Consider the following 27,298-nt stretch of genomic DNA (forward strand, 5'->3'; position numbering starts at 1 on the left):
TGGCATGCACAAGGCTAAGCAGAGCATACTCCATTGAGATTGCCCATCTACTGATGAGTGAGTGTAGCCTTATTGGAGTTCACCAATTGGGTCTGCGTTGGTCCAGGACAGGAGGAAGTCAAAATGAAACCGAGTTGGTTCAAAGAAAGAGTTTATTCTGCTCTCCGGATAGCAGAAGGCACTTGCGTGGTGAGTCCACAGCAAGTCCAAAGAAATGACAAGTTTCATGCAGTATATATATCCTCCAGGCATCCTCTCCCCCTTCCCTAGGTACGTCAGCTTGTATATGCAGGTTGACATCACATATGTTCCTGCTCTGGTACTCTCAACCATAAAAGGATCTTCCTTTTCCTACTCTTATCTAGGAAGAGGTCATGATCTCCGGGAACACGCTTTTGGCATTTTTCCGACATTGGTCTTGTGCGTATTTTGTGGTCAGCACATAAGATAAAGTTCTGACATGTCTTCTCTCTGTTCTGTTCTACTACTGGTACAGTGAAGGCCATAGTTGCCGTCACAACTGATAAAGGAGAGTGCTCTGAGCACTTGTCTATACAGCCGGGCTTTTGTTTATGCATTGAGCTCAGAGCTCAAGTTAATGGATTTTAGCTAAGGAAAATAGGGATTTTGGTGCAGTTTCAAACTGCCTGCACAGTCAGTTTTGGGTTTTGGAAACCCATTCCTTCATGAGCAGGAATAAATAGGGTAGTGTGGTTAGCTGCCTTTGGGCTGATAGCGGAACACTTGAATTTATAGAATGCTTTTCCTAAGGGTCTGGATGATTTCAGCATATAACCCCCCCAAAACTTACCACAAATGTGTTTGCTGGCTAGTATCCTCACCATAAAAAGGTAAAGGGACTCCTGACCGTTAGGTCCAGTTGCAGACAACTCTGGGGTTGCGGCGCTCATCTTGCTTTATTGGCCGAGGGAGCCGGCGTACAGCTTCCGGGTCATGTGGCCAGCATGACTAAGCCACTTCTGGCAAACCAATTAGCACACGGAAACGCCATTTACCTCCCCGCCGGAGTGGTGCCTATTTATCTACTTGCACTTTGACACACTTTCAAACTGCTGGGTTGGCAGGAGCAGGGACTGAGCAACGGGAGCTCACCCCGTCGCGGTGATTCGAACCGCCGACCTTCTGATCAGCAAACCCTAGGCTCTGTGGTTTAACCCACAGCGCCACCCATGTCCCATATTGACCTCTATATTTCTGCACGTGCTGTAGAGGTGAGGGGCAGATGGGGCTTGTCAACCTGGGAAGGGAGCTCATCCAGAAAGAAAACTCTCATTCTAAACCTCTGCTGCCTTGTGGGATATCTTCGGGAGAAGGAAAAGCTAAGGAATTAACCTTACACAAATCTGAAGTGGAGTCCCAATGATGGCGGATGGTGCCTCCTTCTGGCAATTCCTGCAGTCAAGCTGGTGTCAAACATATTGCTCCGCTTTCCTTTGGATTACACCAGCAAGGCTAAGAGGGGAGGGGGTCTTGTTCTCTGGCTAGCGCCTCCATACACACTGCCCAGGATTGCATCCTGAGATCACTTTGGTGCTGCGGTGGTTTGATTTCACCCCTGGAGGCACACTTGAGACAGACAGATGCTAACAACAATTACACATGAGTGTTTCAAGTTGCAAGATCAGGGCTTGGCTTAAACCACCTAGTGATTTTACCACCAATGTAAACCATGGAATTCCAAGTCACAGCTCATGCTCTTAACCAGTATGCTGCACCAGATCACTTATTCATGAAGCTCCAGGACAGTGAAGTCATCATTAACAACTACCTCACTTATTGATTTGCGTGGGAGCAATTTTTGCATGCAAACATGAAATGAGGCATTTATTCCCTGTCTAAGACATGCAACAACTATTCATTGATTTGGGCCCAATTCATACAGCCAGCCCCATGGTAGGTTACTCAAATTACTGTTTAGTGGTGGTCCCACAATGTTAATCATCTGAGTAGATTAGTTAGACCAAAAGGTTTTCACTATGCAAAATTTTCAGTAGTTTAGCAATGTGATAAGTATGACATAAAGAGCTATTGCACTCAGTAACTTTCCAGCAGGGCCAGCTTTGTAGCTGAAATCATGCCTCTGTGCCTTTTTGGAAGCTCAGATACTTTCCACTTACTCTAGACTGTAAGGTACAGTAGCTATTGCTGTTTGGATGCTCCTAAGCTGTTTTAACAACAACAACATCATCATCATTATTTATACCCCACCCATCTGGCTGGGGAAACCCAGCCACTCTGTGTGGCTTACACAATATCTAAAAATATAACAATATCAAACATTTATTTTTTTAAAATGCAACTCCCAGCCACTTGTGGTTAAGGTATTCTGTATGATTGTATTACCACAGCAGTGATTAAATTCTCAGTTAATGAGTAACTGGTGTGGATCATAAGAAAATGTGAGAAAAACTGCATAAGCATTACTAGGAATAGTGTGGAAGTAAGTCCCAAGTAACTAACGCATCAATAATTGTAACCTGTTAGTGTGACTTATCCCTTTGAACGGTGAGCCACAATATATTTTCCCAGCATCTCAGTCTGATTTGAACCAGTTTTGAGTTGAGTTATGCAGTGATTTGTACCCAGCCTCTATCAGTTAAGTGTGTAACTTCTATTCAAGCGTAAGATCTTTGGAGCCTGCTGAAACAATCAACTCTCTAAACTTCAATGTAGGATATGGGTAAGACAATTCATTGCCTTGAATAAAAGTACAGTATTTTCAAACATGATTTTTTTCTCTTTTTATTGCTGTTAATTCAAGGAAAGATGCTGCATAAAATCCAATTTGTTCTAGAAATATAAGTGAGCTTTCCCATACATAACATTTCAAATATCAAAGTATATGGTAAACATACAAATAAAGAGAAGGCAACATACCTCCCATTTACAGTACAGTATCTGAAATCATAAAGTTCCATAAAGTAAACTGGCAGATAATTGAGAATGAAGTCCACTGGTGCTTTCAACACCCTCACTAAACTCAAAAGCAATTATTTCATTTTAATATGGTCCAACATACCCAGAGCAAATAAAAGTACTTTTTATAACGGAGATAATTTCCTATGCTAATTTTCTTTTTTAAATTAAAGCTCTCATCTACCCCTTTACTCCCTCACTTTCAAAATATATTGGTGCTATAAATATAAATGCTATCTATGAAGAAATGTAGTAAATCAAGCTTCTTCAAGTTTCTTGTTTAGCAATTAGAAATGAAATGAAAACTGTTTTGACTGCTTCCCATCTGCTGCATATCTTCTTTTTTTTAAAGCAAAATCTACATTTCTTCTATGAATTGTGATACCTATGGGTACACAAAGGATGGTAGTTCAGTGTTGATTTCAACAGTCAAAAGCTTTCTTCCAGATAAACTCAGTGCACTTAAGAAATCAAATATTATCTGGAAGCAATTTAGTACATCTTGGCTTTTAGAAATAAAATACAGCAGTGTTAAACTTTGTGATATAACATGATCAATCTTTACACTCATCAGAGCCTTTCACATTATATCGTGATCACACAGTGGTAAAATTGTCATAAGAAAGTGACATTGCTATTTGGTAGACTGGTTCTAGTATACAAATACCCGACGGTTCTGTAGAATACATAGATTTTTGACCAGATTGAAATAAACCAGTTACATTCTAACACAATACTGTAACAGTCTAAAGGGGAAGATGTTAAAAATCAAGTCATTTTTGTATCAACAATGTAGTGTATATGTTTAATAAAGGGATTTGCTGCCAACTGTCATTACAAATGCAGACACACAAACTAAGGCATTCATACCAGTTACACAATTTGAACCAACAGGCTTAAAAAAAAATACTACAACAGAAGTAAAATTGTTCAATGTATTTCTATTTCAGAAATCAGTTAAAGGTCCACACACAGCTTTAAGCCTTCCCCATCCTATGTTTTATTTGTGTCTTTTAGGCACATATAAGCTCTTTATTTTTGTCCGTTTTTGCACATGTACTATTGTGAATTTCCAAACTCTCAAAAAAAAGAGCAAGCAATGCCCCCATCAGATCAAAAGCATAGGAATTTACTAGTGTTACGGGCCAGAAATAAACGGCTGAACATCAATCCAGTCCCATGGAGAGAGAATGACCCAGGAAAAGGTGGGAAAGAACAATAGCAGCACGAGAAAATGAGGGCAAGGGGAAGGTGGCTTGTGAGAGCATGCTCCAATTACCCCTTTCAACCGTATGGCTGTTCAACCAGTGTAGTCAGAGGTTAAATGACCTTTTCTTTAAAAAAAAAAAATGCAGTAAACATTGCATATCTTCAGTGCAAAAGTCTATTCATTCAAATACTCTTTTGATTGATTGGCCGAGATAGCAACATGCTTTATGCAAGTCAGACCAGCAGCAAAACCGCTTTCTTCCTTTGTATTACAACAGACATTCACGAGCAATGAAAAAATGCAAAAGAAAAAAAAAATAAACACACACAAGGAATCTCTCAAATCCAAAGAACTCCCCAGACTTCCCAACCTTCATTTTGGTATGTAGGCAATGTTTACTTGGTTTCAGTCAGCAGAATCCAACGTATCATTAGAAGGGGGTGGGGGAGGTGCATATCTCAATCTGTAAGTGCCTAGAACAGGAAAAAGAACTTACTAAGTCACTGCTTACACTTAATAATAAAAGTTATAAGAAAACCTACAAAACCCCCAAATGAACATACCCTTCCTCAAATCCTATTCTTCCATCCAAATGGAAGCTACATCTATATAACCTGCCTAGAAGACAGATTTTAGATAAAAGGAAAGTCTTAAGACAGTTTCTTCCAAACAAACAAGCAAGCATACAGTATACTGGACTTAACAACTGAAGAGCAATTCCACCTATTTCAATGGGACTACTCTAGAACACATAGCTTCAGCCTACCAAACTGATCTTCTCTGTTCAAGTTTTACCAGATATAAACACACACACACCAAAAAAACAACAACACAAAAAACCCCAAGGGGTGGAAATGGATAAATTACAGTTACAAATATTAAAAAGAATACTGCTATAAAACAGATGGCACCCTACATTTTAATGGTTTATCCACACATTTTGAAATGTCTAATCAGTCACATTAACAGGGAGAGGGAGATTTGTTATGCATAGGGGTAAGTGAGTGGTTGGTTTTAAGTTCAAAGCATGTGTAAATTACCAACTTTAAAAACCATGTTTTGTTTTGTAACTGCTTTGGGATGTGCTACTAGAGATACAGAGTCACATTTTAGCAGTGCAAAAATCTAATAAACCAGGGAGGCGCACTGCGGGTTTCATTTGCTATTCCCTTACTGGTGCCGTGTGACCCAGTTTTTTGCTTGGTTATCTGTGAATGCCATTACGACAAAAGTAACTTATTTGGGCCCAATTACAAGCTCTTAGATGACATTACTGACAATCATGCATGCACACGCACACAAAGTGCCATACAACCCACAGATAGCAGGATGGGAGCAGCAGGGTCAAGAATAGAAGCTAAGTGAATTCAGAAGCAACCGTGTTGGGAGTTAGGATTACCTTGTTGACTGGCCTCCAAAGATGACTGCTTACAGTCCTGTGCATAGTGCCCACTAACACCACAATTATAACAGGACACATTCCCATTCTTCTTGGGCCCTGATCCATTAGTATTGGCAACTACATTTGAAGCTTGGTAGACAGGGAACAACCTCCCATATCCTGCCATTTGCTGCATACCGTAGTTGGTTTGGCTCCCCATTACGGGGTCATGCATCAGATGCCCGTTTGCATATGAGGCCCGAGGCACGAAAAAAGGAATCTGTGCTCCATTGGTTTGATGCGGTTGGTTGAGGTAGCTACCACTGCAAAGTGATGGCAGAGGGATGAAAGATGGAACTCGGTAGAACTGTCCGGGAAGAGGATTGGTATAAATGTAACTGTTAATCTGAAGACTTCCGTTGGTCCCGCAGCTGCATCTGCGACCACAAGACCCACACGGCCCGCAAGGCCCAGACCCCAACTGCGGTGGAGACAAGAGATTCCCACTGGCATTGGTGTTTCCAACAGCGCTGATGTAGGATGTGCTGTCACTCTGGGCGGTGCTGTGTGTTAAAGCAGGGCTCGGACTGGGTGCAGGACCTGGTGTGTGGGTAGGAATTGCAGGAGGAACTGTAGGCTGGACCTGACTAGCGCACAGACCAGATGATGGAGGTGGTGGTGTTGATGCCACGGTGTTCAGCACAGTCGTACTCTGATTGGGCAACACACTGGTAGCATGAAGAGTCACTGGTACAGGAAACGGAGCTGGTGGAAGTGCTGTGGAGAGGCCAGCTGCAGGAACAACTACTTTTAGACTGGGAGGTTGAGGGATCACTCCTGCATTCCCCTCAACGTGAGGCACCATTTGATTTAAGCCCATCACATGGGATGAAGGTTTTGAGATTGGGTCTGTAGTAGGAACTGTGGGTCCGTGGAAGTTACCTGGGTTGTGGACTGGGATAAAGGCAGTGTTTGGTGATCCAATACTTAAGTTTCCAGTTTGTTGCTGTGGTCCACTAACTGCACAATTTTCAGACGGCGCCTGCGGCGAAGGTATCTTCATTCTGTGTATTGCTAGATGCAATGCAGGGCTACCAGACTGGACTGCGGACGGGAGGAAAGTGGTAGACAAAGGCGAAGACAGAAGTTCAACGTGTTTCTCAGATTCACTAGCGGAGCCCATGCCAACAGGAGCTGCATTTGTGACCACCATTCCCAAAGTTTTCCCATCAGCAGATATGGGTGGTGGGACTACAGTTTCAGGCTTCTGTGCACCATTGTGCATCACGTAGTGCAGAGCGGGTAGAAAGGAAATGTGCTGAAACTGTGGATTCAAAGGATCCTCTACGATATTTCCATTGTCTGATCTCACCGAAATCTGTGCAGGTGACTTATTGAGGTCCGTAGCACCATAACCAGCAAATCTCATCACATTTGGGTTCCCAGAATCTTCAGAATTGCTATCTGTGTCTGTGGGGAAATAGGGTATAATTAAGCACTTAAACATTAAGGGTTCTATAAGCAATATTTTCCAGACCTAGCCACTTCAAATAGCTTTAAAAGGACTAATAATACAATATTATTATTTTTTTTTTGGGGGGGAGAGAGAGAAGTAGATTAAAGTAGTTATGTAAAAACATTTTAAATGACTGAAAATAAAGTCAGTGAGTTTAAGTGTTTTTGAAAAGCAAATTATATATTTAAGGTTGTAATACATAATATGCAAGTTTGGAAAATTACATCAATTCAAGAACAGATAAGGCAATTCAGATTTTGTGGGACTTGAGTAAAGCTTGAAGCCCAGCTCTGACTAAGCCTGTATTTCTTTTGAAGCCTTTTCTCTCAGGAACCCACAATGCATACAGGCAAAGACTACTGCATTGCAGGGGGTTGGACTAAATAGCCCTTGGGGCCACTTCCAACTCTACGATTCTGCTTAAATTAAGTCTATTTTTAATGACCAATAAAAAACAAGAGTTGTTGATGACACTAATAGAGAGTAGAGATTTGTTAGTATATGAGGCAGATGGAATGGGTGTGCAGAATAGTCACCTCCTCATCCATGGGTTCAGAAGAGGCATTTAAAGCCACTCTGAATATAGTCACAGAGGTATGAAAAAGAAGTTATTTCACAAGATTAGGTGCAGGTTACATTGTGGTATGATGTTCTGAACCTTTGCAAAGATGTCCTGCAGTTTTCACAAATACATTTATGGTTTAGTTAGACAGGTGCTCCCAAACAGGGAGGGAGAAAAGATCTAAGAGGAAGGCTGTCCCCCTCTGTGCAGAGGAATCCAGATTTTAAAACTTCAGTTAGAATGTAGAATATAATACCTAGTTATCAGTGGAGTTGCTAAGGCTATTTCTGGTGTCCTTGACCTAGGCACACCAATCCAAATGAAAGAAGCACACTAAAGGAATTATATATATACTCTTATTATTTTAAAAGTACAGATATACAACCTCTGTCTTTTTCGTCTTCACTTTCAAAGCTTTCCCTTCCATCATGCCGTGGACTAGAAGGAGAACTGTAACTCTCTGAAGAGGTTTCTCCACATGTGTCATGTCCCATTGTAATGTCTAAATTTGAATCTAGAAGAGATTTCATTTCAGCAAAGGTTACCACTAGACATGGTCAATTAATTAATATGCATATTAACTTGCCATTTTCTGCAACGTTCACGTGCTACCTGAAGTCAAGTCCATAGTAAGGATCTTTTGTTTGTTATCCAATAGTAAAAAACAAGAACCTTTACACAACTGCACAATGCCACTGCCATGATCTACCAGAATCTATGGCTGAATTTCAAAGAGCTGCTTTAGACACAATGGCCATGGGCATGAACAGTGGGAGTTTTTTACTTCCTCTCTTTGAACAGTTAATCTCCCCACCATGTATGAGTGCTGCTCAAAGTCCTCTGATTCAAAAGTAAGCAACAGAGGGCTGGTGTTCAATTATTTGAATTCTGGCCCATGTAATTTTGGAAGAAATACACGACCAATTCAACTTTGCAAAATAAATCATCATAATAATCCTGAGCATCCCCACGATACATCCTGTCCTATCTAAACATGGGATTGCCATTGTTTAAGTAATTATCTGGGCAGTTCCAAGCAGGGTTCTGGGCCAACTCTGGGAATATTCTAGAACTTTAGGCCAGGTTGCTAACACTTACGTTTCCTCCTCTTTAGAGGACCTTATCATATGCATGTATCTTAAGCTGTACCTATGGCAACCTGAAGAACACAACTGGCTTGCTGACCCCTGTAAGAGGATGCAGGTGGCTTTAGGTCCAAAAACAGGCTATGAAAGACATGCTCTGCCAAATGCTACATCAGCTTTAGCAAGTACGCAGTGGCACACCTTTTAAAGAGGTATTTCTATCCAACACACACACAAAATATAGCCATTCTCCAGATACTATAATGCCCAAGTCTAGGCAGAATCTATTACTTGGCAGCTAGCCATCAAGAGAATTGGAGGTTGGTTGGAATCACAGACATCTTAAGAGTGACGTAACAAATAAAACAGATATCCTTCCAGAACTATGACTCATACAAAAGGGGGAAGACCAGAGTGACCAGAGTGCAAGACTTTCCTGCAAACAGAAAAGTTAACCAATCAAAACCTGCCACAAATTTAAGTTGGAGATCTCCTTTGAAAGGCAAGGGCTAAGTCAGATTGTGTACAGATGCAGAGGATGCAGAGTTTACTGGGCAGACTAGCAGATATAAAATTGTCACTAGGAAAAATATATGTGCCCCGCTCCATCCAGAGGTTTGGCATTGGAGAAGAATGTATTAGTGCCAAATATGGTAAGGATGTTGTCACTGAAAATGTGGACCTGTTGGGACCACGGAAGTGGTCACTATGGCTGAACCTATTCCACAGAATAGAATCAGAGATGAAGATGATGAAACTGCTGTAACAAGTGGAGTTTTATTGCTTGTTTTTTGAGTGCATATCAAGACTGATCTTCCTTTTGCTCCAGGATGCCACTGAGGCAACCGTTCCAACTGGCTTAAGCAGAATTTCAGATTCCTGAATGTCAGTAAGATCAATAATTTCATGTAGATACTCAATAAAGAGAAAACATAGAAGTGCTTTCCCCATACCTATCTAGTCACTTGAGAAGAAAAGGGGTATCCAGACCCCAAATCATTAATGAACGTTCAAACTAGATCTGTACTCCTAGTTTCGGAAAAATTAAAAAGAATATTCCATAGCTCCTCTGCTACAGATATTTCTTAGCGATTTGAGTGTGAAAGGAAGGAAATGGTTAATTGTAACAAGTGTATGCTTGAAACAAGTGAATCTCACAGAGTATGCTGGCTCCACATCAGAAAGGCTTAGGGTACCAAATATTTAATTCTCAGTGCAGAGTTGGAAGCAGCATGCATAAGTACTGGTTCCAGTCGTAGATCGCGCTATGGTACCAATATATGGCTACCATTTAGGGTTTTGAAGCATCAACAGTTTTATATGTGGGAAGGTAAGATGGTTGGCTTCTCAAGCAAGTGTGACTTCAATTTTTTCTGTGCTCTAGGGATTTATGGTCTCAATGGTGGGACAAAATATGAAAGTGAAGGCAATCTTCAAGAACATCTATCTAAACAGAAACACTATGCACAAGGAGGACTGCATGACCTGAACATTATAAGGAGATGCAGCAGATTTTATCAAGGATCAGTTCTGGAAGGCTGGGCTTTGATGAAACAATTACTGGGGCAGAATTCAATTTCTGCCTGGAGGACACTAATACTACAGACTAGGAACCAAGTCTTGTCAGTGAATCTACTCAATTAGATTGGAGGAAGAGAAAGCTGGTAGAGGATCAATGCAATAGCTTGACATGGCCATATTATCCTTTTGGGCAGGCATCCCTAAACTTGGCCTGCCAGATGTTTTGGGACAATTCCCATCATCCCTGACCATTGGTCCTGTTAGCTAGGGATGATGGGAGTTGTAGTCCCAAAACATCTAGAGGGCCGAGTTTGCTTATGCCTGCTTTTGGGACTCATTAAGAGGATCAAAAGAAGCCGTTTGCCATTTCAGATCTTCATCTAGACCTTACACAGGTGCCTTGTACAGTATTCAAGTATCACCTTGGAGTCAGGTGACTCGAGTTGGGGGAGAGATGAAACACAGTCCCTTTACAGTACTTGCAGCCATTTCCCCACGGCAGTATCTCAAGTGGAATAGTGACCATGTCAAGATCATTTTTATCTGTTAGCGTAGGGAACAGCCTACCATATGCCATTCACTGACACAAACCAAAGCACTGGTGGGTCCCATCCAGAATGGGTACTCTCTACTAACACCTTGATAGCCATAGCACCTTTTGAACACCACACTCCCAACTGTGCCATAGACACGCAGGACAACTACATTAAATCGCAGATTGAAAGAAAAATGAGTTCTATCTCTTAGCTAGAATAAAGGGGAAAAGCTTCTCTAATTTAATAAAAGTGAAGAACAGTTGAAAGGAGCATTCACAGGGATCAGAGAACTGGGAGCACTCATTTTGCCCTTCAAGTTCCATAGACGGTATAAGATATCCTCTCAAGTAGTGGGGCACAAGCCTAGTTAAAGTTCTAGAAGCATTCCAGAATTGACTCTGTGTAACTGCAGTATTCATACACAGAACTACCAATGGGAAAGACCATGAAGAAGACTTCTGGCAATTTTAAGAGAATCTTAATATTTTCCTGCCCTATCAGCTCATCTTGCCATACAGTAATCCGTATGCAGTATGCATAAATGGATTGATGTATAAATCAAACAATTTAAGACTTGAGTGGGGAGCCTCAGGCTCAGTAGCAAATCATGACCCTCAAGGCCTGTGTCTAGCACTTGAGACTCTCCTTAGGCCATTCCCTCTCCCAGGTCACAACCCTCAATGTCCATGCTCTGCACTCTTCCGAGTGTACTCATTTAACTGTGATGCGGTCACTTGATTTCCTGGATCGAGAGATAGGCGTGTATAGAAACCTCTGGAATGTAGACTACTGTACAAAGGTAAGAGCTACATCCACTGCTCCACCAGCTTTTGTCCCTGGCCCTGCCTATAACTGGTACTGACAGAGAAGCTTCTCCAACGAACTTGAAAAGTCTGCAACCACATTTCCTACCTTTTACTGTTCCCGGGTGGAGGTGAGCATCGGCGACTCTCATACAGCTAGTTCTGATGGTAAACCTGGCGTCAGTTCTCTTTATTTTATCTCTGTGTGAGAATACAAACATAGTTCATTTTTCAAATAAGTGGTCATAAAGCCTCTCATAGGACCTTGAGGTTAGTATTTTCAATTCAACTTCAAAATTATTCAAGGATATGGATTGTGCTATACAAAACTCAAAAGTTTTTAAACTTTTGGTTTAACATGACCGTAGTTACTGGTACACATGCATATATTAATATATGTTAATACATTGCATTATATTAACAAATTGTATTTTGTATGTCTAGGCAAACCTCTGATTAGGCTATTAGAAAGTAAGTCAACATTTGCATGGAAGACCTGGTGTGCATATCACGGTAAGCCACCGTAAGGTCACATCCACACCATACACAAAGAATCTTAGGCACTGCAGTTTGTTGAAGAAGTGGAAAGCAGTTGAGAGGGGTATTTTACAATCCCCAGGATTCTTTGGGGTAAACCACGACTGTCAAAGTGGTATAAATGTGCTTTAAATATATGGTGTGGATGTGACCTAAGAAACAATCAATGACGTACTGTGAATGAGCATCGTGCTATTGCATGCTGCTCAATTGCTACTACTTTATTCTACCTTGCCTGGGGTTGGAAGAAGCACACCATAAACTTGGCTAAATGTGTGTGAACCAGCGATCGTGATCTGTTTCTCTCCAAACAAACCTGCAAGCGGAAGCCACGGTTTGTACTCTATTTACCACTCATAGTAAACAAACAAAAAAAAATTCATAGCAGATTCTGAAAAAGATCAATTTTCCTCTAACAGAAGCCAATAAATTTGAATGCTATACTTAATGGCTATATTTTGATAAATGCATAAGCTATATTTTGTTTCTTTTTAATGTGTAGTACTTACTTTTCTGGTTGAAGCTTTCCTTTCTTCTTGCTCATTACAGGCAAAATTCTCTTCTCCCCTGTATACTGGAGAACGAAATAGCAGATCAAAAGCCTCCCACTTCAGAGACCGACAATTGCTACAACTGCACTTAGACCAAAGGAACAATGTTGACACAAAGTTATTTTCCTCCCACGTAACAGCTCATCATTTGGAATGAGATGTACAAGTTCTCACAATTTTCTATGCTTATGCTCTGCTGGTGTTCCAGCACACTCAAGGAACCTCTCTGTCTTAACTGAGTCAAATAAATATTTGCATATGATTTCCTCTTTGAAAGTCCTAAGCTTAAACATGAAGCATTTCCATTGCTGAAAAATGGGAATGACATACAAGGCTTTCACTGCTTAAAATTGTGGCGAGTCAACTAGTGGCTTCTGGGAAGTACCTTGCCTGGAAGATGGGATGCAGATCATCTAACTGTCTAACACTCATCTTTAAAGTGACCCAGGGAGTGGCACAATTCAATTCAAAAGCAGAAGACTATAGATAGTGGTTTTAGCTCTTTTTGCTTTTCACCCACATTCAGAAGAGGAAGAGCATTACCGAAGTTGTTTTTTAAAAAATGCACACATGGTATTTATGAACTGTAATGTTCCCTTCCATGAACCTTGCAAATTATGCAAAAACCTCTGGCTCATGTTTCTGCTCTCTGTAGCTTGCCCCACCCTGCCCATTGCTCTACCCCTTCCATCCCTTTGAAATGCTACTGCTGGCACCTGTCACTCAGCCTATGGGGGGGGGGTAAAGAGGTCTCTTGTGAAAAGTGGTGTAATTCATCACCAGCACTAACTGTCACTCCAGAGAGGTTTCTATTAAAAATAAAACATGTGAATTCAATAGGGTTCTGCTGCCACTTAAGAAATATGTGCTTTTAAGACACATCAAATAAATACCTGATCAAGTAATGTGCAATGCTCTGGATGCTGCTGAACAGCACAGCCTTTTCTTCTCCAGTCTGCCACACCGTTATGCTCAGAATTTACGTTGAAGCCATCCAGTGAAGAACATTTAGTATTAACAGTGCTGTTATAAGAAATACATGAGTTTATGTCACTGAAAGTACCTCTAACATTTCAATTCATCCAGGAAAATGTCCACCTATGCACAATCCACAAGGCTAGTTCTTTTTACTAAATTTCAGAGACTGTGTTTCTGTAGATAGACACTAATCTGCACACTTGGGACAAAGTAGCAACTGCATTTGTTAATTCACTGATTTCACCTCCCTTAGCACTGGTATGTCTGAGCCTGCTATTGGTTGTCTTATTTTGTATGTTTTTCTTTTTATATTGTATTGCACCATTGAAAACCTTAATACAAATTATTACATAAACAAACTGGGAATATTCCAAGCAGGCAGCACCACCCAGTCTTCTGCCAGTCTTAAAAAGCTAGGTTAGCAAGTGTCTCCAAGGTAATTATTGTGCATCAAGCTAATATGGGCTATCACACCAGAGATGGCTGAAGAGATTAGACAGTGGGAATGTGTGCAAGTAAAAAGTCATTGAAGTGTGCTCATTCAAGAGGTCCTTTTAACCTTTGCTCATGTTAATTTTTCTTCAAATGGCTCTGTGAAGAAATAAGACTTTCTGCTATTTTGTGCTGGGGTTTTTAAAATTATAAAATGGTTTCTTTTCGCCTCAAAAGCACTTGCGCATTGGAGGTCAAATGCTCATAGGAAAGTTAAAAGTATAAGGAGATGTTTTGCTCAGCAAGTTGTTTGCAGGAGAGTCAGAAGTTTAAGAGGGGATTTCAAGGAAGCCAGAGAAATTATTATCTTCTGACAGCTGCAAGGATGTGTATTAGGTATAACATGGAAAGGAAGAAAGAAGTGTCAACAACTTTTCAACAGTTATTGAAAGTTTCGGATGTCAAAATAAGATAAGGAAGACAGGATGGTAGCATATTTATGGAAAAGTGGAACCCGTTATGTTATAGAATTTGGGAGTATGGAGTAATTTACAACCATGTAAATATGATTACTTTCACAACAATATTTATGCTGGCACAAACATTTCTCATTTTAATAATAATAATAATAATAATAATAATAATAATAATATGCACAAACTATTTTTATTGTAAATATTAATTTATTGTAGTATTGTAAATATTTAAAAAGTGTGTTGCTGAGCTTCTTAAAAGGGGAAATAACATCAATAACTCAACTCGAACGCCACAGCTGACAAGAGCAGGCAGTGCTAAAAGCAATCACAGTATCGTATCCACCATTGCAAATAGAAGCTGCAAAAATATGTGACGGAGGGACAGAGCGAGGGGAAACAAACATTCATTCCAGAGTTTTTTTAATCCCGCGATCGACAGAGATCACCAGCGGATCTACCTGTCGATCACAGTTGACTGGTTGGACATGTCTGGTCTAGAGAGATGATCTACAGTGTCATGCTAGAAAATAAGGCAGTTAGTGACTGAATGAAAGCTGGAATTGTGGAAAGTTCAGCACTGCAGCAAAAAGGAATATGAAGAAGAAAACAATTAGGCCCAGAACTGAATTAAAGGATTCAAACTATTGGCTTAGTTAGGGGAACAACCTAGAACAGGTATAAGCTGGATGCATTTATTTCTGTTACTTACTCAAACTGTAAATATATGCTTTTTTGTCCATGGCTTACTAAAATCTTAAGTGAAAGTATAGTTTGTTTTTGAAAAACTTCATCTGAAACCTTGTTATTCACCCCACAACCAAATGGTTTGCCACTCTACCCAGTGTTGGGAGTAGGCTGGATGAATTAAAGTCCAAAACTTTAAAGGACTTCTCTGTGGAAGGCAGTAAGGGAAAATAAAGATATCCACTTGGTGGCAGCAGCGAATAATAAAAAAAGGTGGTGGGTGGGTTTGGCTTAACTGGTTTGTCTCCCTTCCCATGGTACATGATTTAGCCTTTGTCTTCACAGATGCTGTTTCCTTGAATTATATGTAGAAAGAAAACTGTACCGTAGCAAAATTTTCCTAATACTAAACATAAGATTTACAATTTGCCACAAGAAGTTCCCTAGCAATTTCTTAACAACAGTATGACAGATATTTCTCCCCTCAAAAAAGCCAAGCATCAATTGGATTAGTTTAAATGAGAAAATAAGGAGGACCTACTTCGTAATAGGACATTTCCCATTATGTTTCTTGTGAATCACTGTGTGCTGTATTATTTCTGGATAGGAAAGAATAGTAAAAACATTATTGATCAAGTTAATTTTAATTAACCAGAGTGGCTGGGGCAACCCAGTCAAATAATAAAAAATAAAATTTCATCCTTGGCCCTCTGCATTTTCACAAGGGGCAAAAATACTACTATAGTAGGTGTAAAGGGGGTGCGGCAGGATAATGAACTGCATGCTTACCTTCCTCCTGACTTGAAGCTTCTGAGCTGTCCTCCTTGAAATGTTCTGGTAGCTTAGATGTCTTCAGAGAAGATTGGAGATTATCTGAAAGGTAAGCATCATTGAGCAACTTCAAAAGGTATTACTCAAAAGGTTAATTTTAACAGCTACCTTGTTTTACAAAGGGCTGTAGAAAATTTGAAGTTATGGGGAGTATACCTTGCAGCTACTTGCATTAATTTGCTTCGAGACTCCATGGCAGCTTAACCAGTCTAACATTAGGAGCATTTAGAGAACTCCTGTACCGGTTTGGTGTGAGGGATAAAATTATGTATTTAAAAGCAGAACTATATACATTCCAAAGCCTCTCACACATGCACTCTCCTCCTCTTGGTTTAGGAGTCCTTGTCTGCCAATACTGCAGCAAGTTAATTTTATTGTAAAACAGTAAGTTGATAATTTTAGCTGGTTATCTGTTCTTAATATGCTAATTTCTGAAACTGCTAAGGACCGGACAGGATGGCTCTGCTTATGCCATCGGTTTTCAGTCTTCATTTAATTTCATATCTTCTTTTTTACTGGCCAGCTTTCAAGATACAGTATATCATTAGATAGCTTATGTCAACCATGCATTCATTTTGGGGGGGAAATGGATCTATACTCCAAAGAGCATGCTAAAGGCCCTTCTCCATGAGCTCCCTCCACAAGTGGTTAAGAGGATGGCCACCTGAGAATGGGCCCTTTCAGGAGTGGCTCCCCTGGGAGGTTTGCCTGATGCCATCATTACATATTGTGAGGTACCACGCAAAAACAGTTCTTTTCTACCAACCCTTTGGCTTTTAACTATCTGTGGCTTCCTTTATTGAGTGGGATGTTTTAATTCTGCCCTTTCAATACACAAAATGTCTTTTAGATTTTTCTGTGATGGTTATAATGTGTGTTATTTGTTTCAAGTCGCTTTGGGTTGCCCTGGCAAAAAAGCAACTTATTAATAATAATAATACCAAATTCTTGTAAATGCATCACCCAGCAGCAGTACATCTACTGAAGATTTTAAATTAAAAATGCAACAATGAACCTGTTTAAAGGCAAGCATTCTTTTGTTCTTCTGAACCCTTACAGCTGGCTGCCTTAAATGAGAAGTCCACTGTACAAAAGCTATACAGTTTTCAACATAATTGGAAATAGTGTTTTCCAAGGGTTATTATCTGAAAGCCAGAACTCTAGTAAGAAATTCTAAGAACACAATAGATAGGATCAGTCGACTATGTTGATAAAGCACATGATGGCATTTCTGGAGCCTGGAATCAGATGACATCAGTTTTACAATGTTTAAAGGCTTAGGAGAGTTTATAGCTTTCTACTGAGTGTATGTTTGGACCTCAAAAGTTAAAAGGGCCAGGGGGCGGGCAGGCTGTAGCATTCAAAATTTAGTGGCTATTATCAAATCTTGATATACGCGTCTGAGACTGCACACTGTTTCAGTTACATCTATTAATCCTACTGAAGTCAATGTAAGTGTATCTTAAATATAAGTGTGTAAGCTTATCTGATACAAACACTTTGTATTAATTTGTAAATCAATCAGAAGTGTGTTTAGAAATTTCTTACTGTGCACGTGCAAAGACTCCGAGGACAGAGATTGAAAGAAGCTGTTTACTCTTTGATTCTGCAGAAAAGCTTGAGATGTTGTTGAAAACAGCTGCCTAAAAATAAATAGAAAGTAAACAATCCAATCAAGGTTACCTTACCTTAACCTATAAATTACTTTTTCATTCATTCAACTTAGCTTTTATTTAAACCCAAACCAAACACCCAGAATTGGAATGTCAACTAGCCCTCCCCACCACAAAAAATGAGGGGCTGAGAGGACATTTATTATTCTGATTACTGCCTTGCTTTTCTCTGTTAAGATTTGTGATTTAAAAACCAAATTTAAGAATACGATTCTACCCATTTCTAATTCATATCCTATTTTAGGTAGGGGTGCAGATGGAAGCTTATGTTAAAACACTAACGCTTGACCCAGAATAAGAATTGCATTACACATTACGTTGTGACAAAGCCAAGTTTGGCATGACATGTATACACAATGGACAGGTAAAGTTTATTTCAGGTGTCTGGTACAAGACAGATGATGTACCTATGCAACTTGGCCAGTTTGCGTTGCTAAGGTCTTATGTGTGATAGGAAGAAAGGCTTATACCCAGTTACTAGCCATGCCTCTCCTGCCCAACAGGATAAAATGATAAAGCAAGAAGCTAAGAACTACTTAAAAAGTCAGAAACAAGAGCGGCGGCTCAGTAGAATGCATAGTAATTCTCATGTCCATATCTTATGTGTTGGATGCAACACTTGCATAGGTCCTGTACTCTTATGGTCAGCAATGCACATAAGAACTAATAGCACTGGATTTCATTCATATTGGCACTCTACAAATTTATCGTTCTGTTCTGCCTTTAAGGGCCAGACCTCCCAGGGCAGCTTAAAATCAAAATCAATGAAGTAAAAAATGCAATTCAGAACCCTAAACGCCAGCCTTTAGAATAGGTCAAAGGCCTAACAGGATATAAACATTTTTAGTGCTCTCTCAAAAAAAGGCAGAAGAGGCAAAACAAAATTCTTTAGAGAGGATATTCCAAAGATGCAGGAACACAAATGTTCTCTCCAAGTGAGGAATGGAAAAGTTATGCTCTCCTTCCTTCCTCCTTCTACAAAAGTAACGAACTCGGCATTCTTAGGATTCTGGGGACACCAGTTTGAATATGCAGTTTAATTACAGCTATGCAGACTCAGCAATGCCTTGTTTTTCGGATTCTGAAGTTGCAGAACTATAGTTCCATAGGTGCAGATTAAGGGAAAGGAGTGAAGCTCAGTGATACAGCACATGTTTTGCATGCAAAGTGTCCCAGATTCAATTCCTGGCACCTCTATTCCTCCATTTCCTGGCATGGAAAAGATTCTCGTCTAAAAACATGGAGCGCCACTGCCATTCAGTGTAAACAATACTGAGCTAGATATAATAATGTTCTGTTTTGGTATAAGGTGTCTTCCTATGTGAATCTCTAGTTTAAAAAGATTAAACACATGCATAATATGGAAGGTGAGAGACCACATCAAAATTAATATAGTGAACACCATATTAATTTCCTCAAACGATTACCTTATCATGGGTTCAAAGTCTAGGTGTCGCCTTTCTTCTTGCTTCTGGAACCCTTGATTTAATGCTCCTAAAATAGTATTGTCAAATGCTTCAGAAGAAAGTTCCTTTGGAAGCTGGTGAGAGGGATAATGTTAATTATTGGCAGATAACAGCAATTTGTATCAAAGTAGTCATGCAAATCATCATAAGGCGGCAACAGCTCCTTTTACACTCTATCAGCAGTGGCTTATATCCAATGCAGCACTAAGCAAGCATCCCATCAGCACAAGGATTCCCACTTATACAATCTGCCCCCCCCAATTCTCTACACAGCCGTACACCCTCTTCAAATCTGCTCCGAAGAGCTGACCCCCCCCCAAACTAGAACAGCAAGGCTGGGGCACTGTGCAAGCAGGAAATCTTGTGCTGATAGGATGTTTACTCAGCACTGCATTTGAACTTCCCCCTCCCAATAATAAGACAGACCATTGATTAATGCAATTTTTGGGTGTGTGTTTTTAAACACAACCAGTCCCTTCAGACTAGAAATAAAAGCAGGTTAATGTTAATTAAGGCTTAATCCCTTCTCTAATTAGAACTACAACTTCTTCCAGGCATGAAAAAAGCTATTACATTGTGCCTATTTTGCAGTAGTCAATTTTACTTTGGTATCCACAGGTTTCATGGCAAATAGGATAAATAATTTGGAAGCCAACTTGTAAAACCTTTCAGTAACTAGTGTTTAGAAGTTCTTTTAGTAGAAATACGTACTTTTAGTAGAAATTCCTGTAAATCTTGATGTGTTTTTGTTACACAGGATGTAGAATGATCAGACCAGATTACCTGATGAAAAATAAAATAAAATTATATAGCCATACATTGCTTTTACAGGGTACCATGACAGATTTGATACCAATGTTCCATGTAATCAAGGTAGCCTTTCCCATCCTGGTGCCTTCCAGACTAAGTTCAATCAGCCTGTTGGGGAAGCCACTTTTAGAAACAGAAGGTATTCCAGCATTCCCAAACATGATAATAAGACAGATACAAGCATGAATCTCATCCCAAAACTGATTTCATTTGGTGTAATATCCAACCTCTAAACCATTGCCCTGACATACTACAGTAAGTTCACTGAACATGTATCAAGTACTCTTTATATATAGTACTTGATTCATGATTTCTCTGTCCTCCAAATGGTATGAGGATAGATACAATCTTTTTATCCAAATTAGCATTTTTAGTTGGGAAATATCAACTTCACATATACTAAAATATATTATGGTGCCCCAATTAGCCAATTTCAAACTACACATTCAATTTGACTGTAAGCATTTCTGTTTTAATATAACAAGGCAGCAGTGTTTTCATAATGAATTACAATACTCATACAACCAACTGCCATAAAAAAACTCAGTGAATCTATGCATAGGTAAGTTTTGCTTGAATAAGCAAGAACATCCATCTGACATTTTAACCCTTTTCTAATGTATTCTTATATTTTTAGACCTTTTAATCAAGCTTCTTAAAGCAGTGCACAAACATTGTAATGAAATACAATAGCAAAATCTCATTATTTTAACTCTGAACTGCAATTAATGCAAGTATTTGTAGCCCACAGATTGATCACTTACTTTAAAAGTATACTCCAGATGTTTATCAGCTCTTTTCCTTGGTACTCCTTTCAGCATTATCTTTTCAATATGAACAGCTGAAAAACACAAACTGGAAATGTAAAAATGTTCAACAGTTCACAAGGACTTTTCATGATTTAACCTCTCTGTCTTAGGTTACTTGCCCAGGTTGCTAAAACACTAGAAGGCTGGACCTTGGAATTAGATATTTGGAAACAGCACATCACTGCTTCTTTCTAACTATATGGTTTTTCAAAGTTTTCAATTTACTACCCATCAGTACCACTGTGCAATGGGGGCTAGTCCTCTGTTGCCCAGTATATGTTGATCCAACTATACCTGCATAGGCTACACAGCGATATCTGCCAAAATGAATTGTTAAAGGCCTATTTGCACTAATTCACTGTTTGACTTCAAACTGTTTTACAGCTCAGCAACCCAAGAAATCAGCAAGCTAGAATTAATTAAATCATGAGTTATCTCTCAATAACCTTGAAGAAGTTCCAGGTATTTCTGGAGAATTAGTGAAAAAGAACAATTCCACAATTTTAGACAACTACGTTTGTCCTCCTACACAATGAAGACATTGACTGGGACATCTTGTATCAAATGTAACAGCTCTCAATTCCCCTTACTCATTATGAAATGAAGAACAGCAAGGAGAAGAGAGGACAGAACAGAAGCAAGGTAGTTACCACAACGTGGGAACACTATTTATTTATTTATAAACACCTATAAACCACCTAATATTTTAATACCTCTAAGCAGTGTAAAACATAAAACACAGTTTGAAACATGAATACAACTTTAAAAAGTAGAATTGCAATATACTTGGCAGGACTGCACTGCAAAAGGGGCAATGAACCTTTAAAACCAAATCCAGCCATTCCTCTTTTAAATAGTGTTTTAAGTATTTTGTAGCATTACAATCTTCCCCACTTACTGCAACACCACAGGCTTAGTCCCAAGACAAGAAAAAGTCAGACTTCATTAATTTTTGAACCATAGTTCCTTTTAACTTAAACAGATGTGAACGCAACTACATTTATTTATTTATTTTTAAAATAGGTGCACACTTATCCCACTTTGTGTTTAAACACTAGTCTAGTAGCAACAGGAAATAAGGAATTCCATACAGGCAAGTCTTAAGGCCGGTAGAAAAGGGGCTGATTTCTTTTTCCATCCTCTGCACGCAGCCCATATCTAAACTGGACTACCAGGAGGAAAGCCCTCTTTTCTACACCCAGTATTGAAATGTAGTGGGATGCCACCAAAGGGTTCTGTCCCTCCTCTGCTACCTCCCAGCAATTTCTAATCCATTAACTGGACTTAAGAGCTACCGTATTTTTCGTCCCATAGGACGCACCTACTTTTTTTGGGGAGGAAATAAAGGATTTCCCCCCTTTATTTCCCCCCCAAAACCAGGTCGGGGAACAGTGGGATGGCGGCGCTGTGCCTCCCCGCTGTCCCCCAAGCTTGTGGGGCTGGCCGATGTCTGCCCAGTGCTAGGGGCGGTCTGCTTCAGGGCGCCCCGCCGGCAGGCTGCAGACACCTGCGTGAAGCACGGGGCGTCCTCCAAAGGGCGCCCCGTGCTCCGCGCTGCAGACTGCCGCCCGCAAGCCTTGCGCTCCCGGGGGGAGTTCCCCCGGGCGCTGCAGGCTTGCGGACACCTGCGTGAAGCACGGGGCGTCCTCCAGAGGCTTGTGGATAGCTTCCTGGAGCCTGGAGAGCGAGAGGTGTCGGTGCGCACCGACGCCTCTCGCTCTCCAGGCTTTAGCGAAAGCCTGCATTTGCCCCATAGGACGCACACACATTTCCCCTTCATTTTTGGAGGGGAAAAAGTGTGTCCTATAGGGCGAAAAATACGGTATCTTTATTAGCTCCTATTAAAAAGCTTTGCAATAGCAAAAATGGATATTCCTAGTTTGTGAATTTCATCAACTCGAACTACCAATGAAAGTTTGGAGGGGGGCAGGGAGATGATTCTGTTTATTTTCCACTGCCAGAGATGTGATGTAGCATATCTGTTTGATTTATATAACGTAAGCAAATATACAAAAGCAGTCAAAGTAAAGTATTTTATCAGAAAAAAATGAATCAATGGAGGCATACTAAGAGTACCTTAAATGTTATAATCAAACAAATTCAAAGCTTTAGGTGGAAATTATGTTATTGGTTTATAAATATTCAAATACGTGGCAACTTATTAACACACATTGCCCATAGTAGCAATTTAAGAAAAAATGGAAGACACGGAAAATACACTCATTTTAGCATACCTGAAGAGCTGTGCACATAAATATGTTTCTAAGGAATAGTCTTTTGAAAAAGTTACTTGTAACTTGGTTTTTACATTTGATTGATACTCTATTACAATTGCCCAATTTGACTTTGATTCATTTTTTATTATACCAATTGATATTACGAAAGCTACATATTTCCAAAAATGGGATGTTTTTAGTGGAACAACGTAACAGTGGAAACATTTCCACTTCACCACTAACTGAGAGCAAAAGACATAAAATGGGGAAAAAACTTTGCTAACAATTTAGCTACTCAAAATATGATATTTTGATCTACATACCTTCTTGTTGTGGTCTGTGGGAGGATACCATATGTTTATCATGAAGTGCTGCCCTTTGTTCAAGTAAACCGCTCTCATTCCTTGCCATGCAGTTATGAGAAAAGTTCTAAATTGAGGAAAAGAAATAAAAATATTAAATATAAATCTGACTACATTTAGTGATATAAAAGTATGACAGTAGAAAGACAACAGGAAACAACATGCATGTGAAAAGTAATGCAAAATGCATTATATATGCAACTTAGGGTCTGTAATTAAAAATCTGTTCCTTTTCTAAATGTATGTTGCATTATCAAATAAGTTATTTTAAATTGGAGCAGTCATTTCAAATTTTTAAACCAAGTGCTATAGTTGGAGCGAGAAACCTCTAGCTAGGGGTCCAATTTGGCCTATTAGGCTATTTCCCCAAACCATATTCACCAACTGACATAACAAAGCAAAGCAAAAGTCCACCTCTCACCTAGTTTAAAAGGCCATATTGGCTTAATTAGCCAAAGGCCTGGGAGAAGTGGAATATTTTTGCCTGGCTCCTAAAAATATGTAACAAAGGAGCTAGGTGAGTCAACCTGGGGAAAGCATTCCACAAGCGGGAAGCCAACGCAGAAATGTTGCTACCCTTCGGACCTCTCGTGGAAGGGCCTCAAGATGATGATTGCAGAGTCTAGGTTGGTTCATATGAGAGGTAGTCCTTGAGGTATTGCGATCCTGAACCATTTAAGGCTTTATAGGTCAAAACCACCACTCTGAATTGGGCTCAGAAACTAACTGGCAGCCAGTGCAGCTGGGCCAGGATTGGAAATGTATGGTCAGTCTTACCCTGGTGAGCAAATTGGCCACTTAATTCTGCAACTGCCTACAGAAGCAACCCCACATACAATGCATTGCAGTAATCTAATCTAGAGGTTACTAGGGCATAGACAACAGAAGTGAGGCTATTCCTGTCCAGACAGGGATGCAGCTGGGACACCAGTCAAAGCTGATGGAAGGAAATCCATGGGACTGAGACTACCTAAGCCTCAAACAAAAGCAACAGATCCAGAAGTACTTGCAAGCTGTGTACTCGCTCCTTTGGTGGGACTGTAACCCATTGAAAAGCAGGCAACCTGCCATCTATCTGGTCTAGGGAACCACTAACAGTGCCTGTAAGCCCCTGGGCTAGGAACCTGCCACATCTGTTCTTTGGAAAACAGACAGATGATGCTATATCAATGAAATAATTATTTTTAAAAAATGCATGGAGTGAAGACAATTGTTTTATTTTCTCTCAAAATACTAAAATGTAGGGTCCTATTTCAGAAACTGCATAGTGAATTAATAGTTTTACAGGGCCACACACTTCAGTTATGAAGAACACACTTAACATTTATCTTCCTCCTCCTCAATTATTCAATGGATTATAACTATTTTGACATTCATAATGTATAACAGAAAATAACAATAGCAAAAATATACCCCGATCAGGTGCAGTTTCACATCTGAAACTTGCTTAAACTGCAACACAACTAGAGGAAAAAAATGGTGTTTGCTTTTGCTGCCCTGATGCTAAACATACTTGGGAATAAGCACGATTTTGTTTTAGAAAAGGATAATTTATGTATAAAATAAAGATACAATTAAATGCACATCTGTAACCAGGTATGTATAATTACTCCAGTGTGTGTGGATATTGTTTCTATGGCAACTAGCATCAAACTTGGGTGATCCCCAGCATGCCCAACACCAGTCCAGGTACTGACAGCAGCCTTGTTTACCATTAAACTTCATCCCAAGTTACTCTCTGCATGGTTTTTTGCCTTCTTCCTTAGTGTGGTGTCCTTGACTTTGGCCCTGAGGCCCAGACGTAGCACTGTATCATATGCTCAGAACATATGTGGGAAAATATATTGCCATCATCATTTGCTGAGGGATTTTGGCTCTTTCACCACTGGCAACAGGAAATCCCATTTCAACTGTGCAAGGGCTTTTAAGATACACCTGCAAATCCTTTTGCTTGTATGTTGATGCAAACTAAAAAAATGGCACCACCACTGAGGCCTTTCTATGCCCTCATGAAAATAGAAGGCTTGCTTTAGAAATAGAAAATGAAGCTCTAAATGGGAGTTAGTACCTCAAGCCTCCTGCAAATATGCCTCAACTTCCGATTTTCACGCTCTTCTAATTCTGTGCCACCAGGTCTATCTAAACCACAGCCGTTGCACGTACCAGTTGCACGGTCACATAACCAGCAACGTTTATTTAAACTAATTCCCCACCCCCCCCCATATCCTGCCTTTCTGTGCAACGCACATCCGCGGCAGCTTGTACCAAAAATATTCTGTGGAAAAGCAGCGGTGAGGCAATGGGAAACTCCCTTACTTCCAGGAGCAGAGGGATAAACTGGGTCAACTCATCCTGCTAAGGACAAGAGGACCTATTGCAGCAGACACATACACTGCAGCTCACCCCCACGGACTGAGCTCTCTCCCCCCCCCCCGCCAGATTCCTCCTCCGCCACTAAAGGGCCACTTTGAGGAAGGGATGGAGCGCGGAGGGCCTCTAACAGCTCATCCCCTAACTCGAGACACTGTTATGTCACAAGGAGAAGTTCTTCCGGGCGCCTGTGCAGCAGGCGAGAGCACCGGGGGGGGGGAGGCTCGGGAAGACTCCATTCATGAGGCGTGGGAGGGGGGATTAGCAAAAGGCGGGGGCGGGGATGCGAGAGACGTGTGTTTCTCTCTCTTTTTTTTCCTCTCCGCGCGTTCAAAGCGGCGCCCTTACCCGACCCCCGCGGCAGGTGTGCCCGCCCGCGTCCTCCGCGCCGTCGCGGCAAAGGGCCCTCCGCAGCCTCTCCAGGTGCTCCCGAAGGGTGACCCTCTGGTGGAAGGAGAAAGCGGGGTGCAGCGATGCCATGGTGAAGAGCAGCAGCAGCTCCTCCTGGGCCACCAGACCCAGGCCCTCTTCCGACGACGCCTTTTCCTCGCCTCTCCCCGCCGCCGCCGCTTCCTCCTCTTCCTCGCCGCCGGGCCGGCAGCTCTGCAGGATGGCGTCCACGCGAGGCAGCAGCCGGTGCAGCCGGCTGGCCGCCTCTCGGTTCTCGGAGCCCAGCAGCGCCAAGTACACGATGAGCTTGGAGCGCACGGCCGGGTCGCGGAAGTCGCTGCCCCCCGGCGAAGGAGCAGGCGCGGCCGGAGGCGGGGAAGCAGCAGCGGCGGCGCCCGGGGGGGAAGGCGGCGTCGGCGTGAGGGGTTGCGGCGGCGGCTGCTGCTGCTGCGCCTGGGCGGCGGGGTTGCCGGTGGCCGCCGGGGCGGCGTCTCCTCCGTTGGCCTTGGCCTCGGAGTCCCTCAGGCAGTGGTAGTCCTTTCGGGCCAGCTCCTCCAGGCAAGAGCCCAGGAAGCGCAGCTCGAGCGGGTTGAGCAGGTCCAGCAGCCCCACGGCGAACTCCAGCCGCTGAGAGGAGCCCAGCGCCAGGCCGAACCACTCGTAGACCGCCTCGCGGGCGCCGCCGGCCGAGCAGCCGCAGAGGCACCGCAGAGGCGGGCCTCCGGGCCCCGGGGAAGCCGCCGCCCCTGAGGAGCCGCTTCGGCGCGGGTGGCAGGCCAGGCCGCCAACCGCCGCTCCCTCGCCGCCGCCGTCGTCCGCCTCCTGGTGGCTCATCGTCTGCCGTTGCTGCTGCTGCTGCTTCACCGGCAGCTTCATCTTCAGCATCCTCGGCGCGAAGGGAGGAGGAGGAGGAGCGAGCAGCGAGGCGGGCTCAGCGGCGCCGCCGTCAGGAGCCGCCGCTGCCGCTCATGGCCCTCCGTCACCGAGCAGGAAACCTGAGGCGCTCGCTGAGGAGCCTGCGATGGCGGCGGCCTGAGGGAGTGCGTGAGGGCCTGCGTGCCCGCGGAGGGCGGGGGGAGGGAGGGAGAGAAAGTCTCTACTGCGCAGGTCAAGACGCGACGCCCCGCCCCCTCCTTCCCTCGCTCTGACTGGCGCGAACGGA

General features: G+C 41.8%; 1 protein-coding gene across 1 annotated transcript; it reads right to left on the minus strand.

The window, feature by feature from the left end:
* Nucleotides 1-2,747: 2,747 nt before the first annotated feature.
* ZCCHC2 (zinc finger CCHC-type containing 2) lies at nucleotides 2,748-27,196 on the minus strand. The gene is made up of 14 exons (XM_081919659.1): nucleotides 26,095-27,196; nucleotides 23,338-23,443; nucleotides 20,754-20,830; nucleotides 19,891-19,962; nucleotides 19,141-19,253; nucleotides 17,589-17,683; nucleotides 15,999-16,082; nucleotides 15,751-15,808; nucleotides 13,533-13,662; nucleotides 12,598-12,662; nucleotides 11,661-11,752; nucleotides 7,992-8,120; nucleotides 5,547-6,998; nucleotides 2,748-4,620 (listed from the first exon to the last, which is right to left on the minus strand). Exons 1-14 carry the CDS (start codon nucleotides 27,019-27,021, stop codon nucleotides 4,553-4,555), a joined length of 3,468 nt encoding a protein of 1,155 aa, XP_081775785.1. The 5' UTR covers nucleotides 27,022-27,196; the 3' UTR covers nucleotides 2,748-4,552.
* Nucleotides 27,197-27,298: the final 102 nt, after the last annotated feature.

The sequence above is a fragment of the Podarcis melisellensis genome, assembly GCF_964234715.1.
Source record: "Podarcis melisellensis genome assembly, chromosome: 7".
Lineage (NCBI taxonomy): Eukaryota > Metazoa > Chordata > Lepidosauria > Squamata > Lacertidae > Podarcis > Podarcis melisellensis.

Coding starts and splice junctions, on each gene's coding strand:
- ZCCHC2 (XM_081919659.1), bottom strand. CDS start 27,021: ATGCTGAAGATGAAGCTGCCGGTGAAGCAGCAGCAGCAGCAACGGCAG. Junction 15,809..15,998: donor AGCTTCAAGTCAGGAGGAAG/GTAAGCATGCAG, acceptor TTTCCTATCCAG/AAATAATACAGCACACAGTG. Junction 12,663..13,532: donor ATTGCACATTACTTGATCAG/GTATTTATTTGA, acceptor TTCGTTCTCCAG/TATACAGGGGAGAAGAGAAT.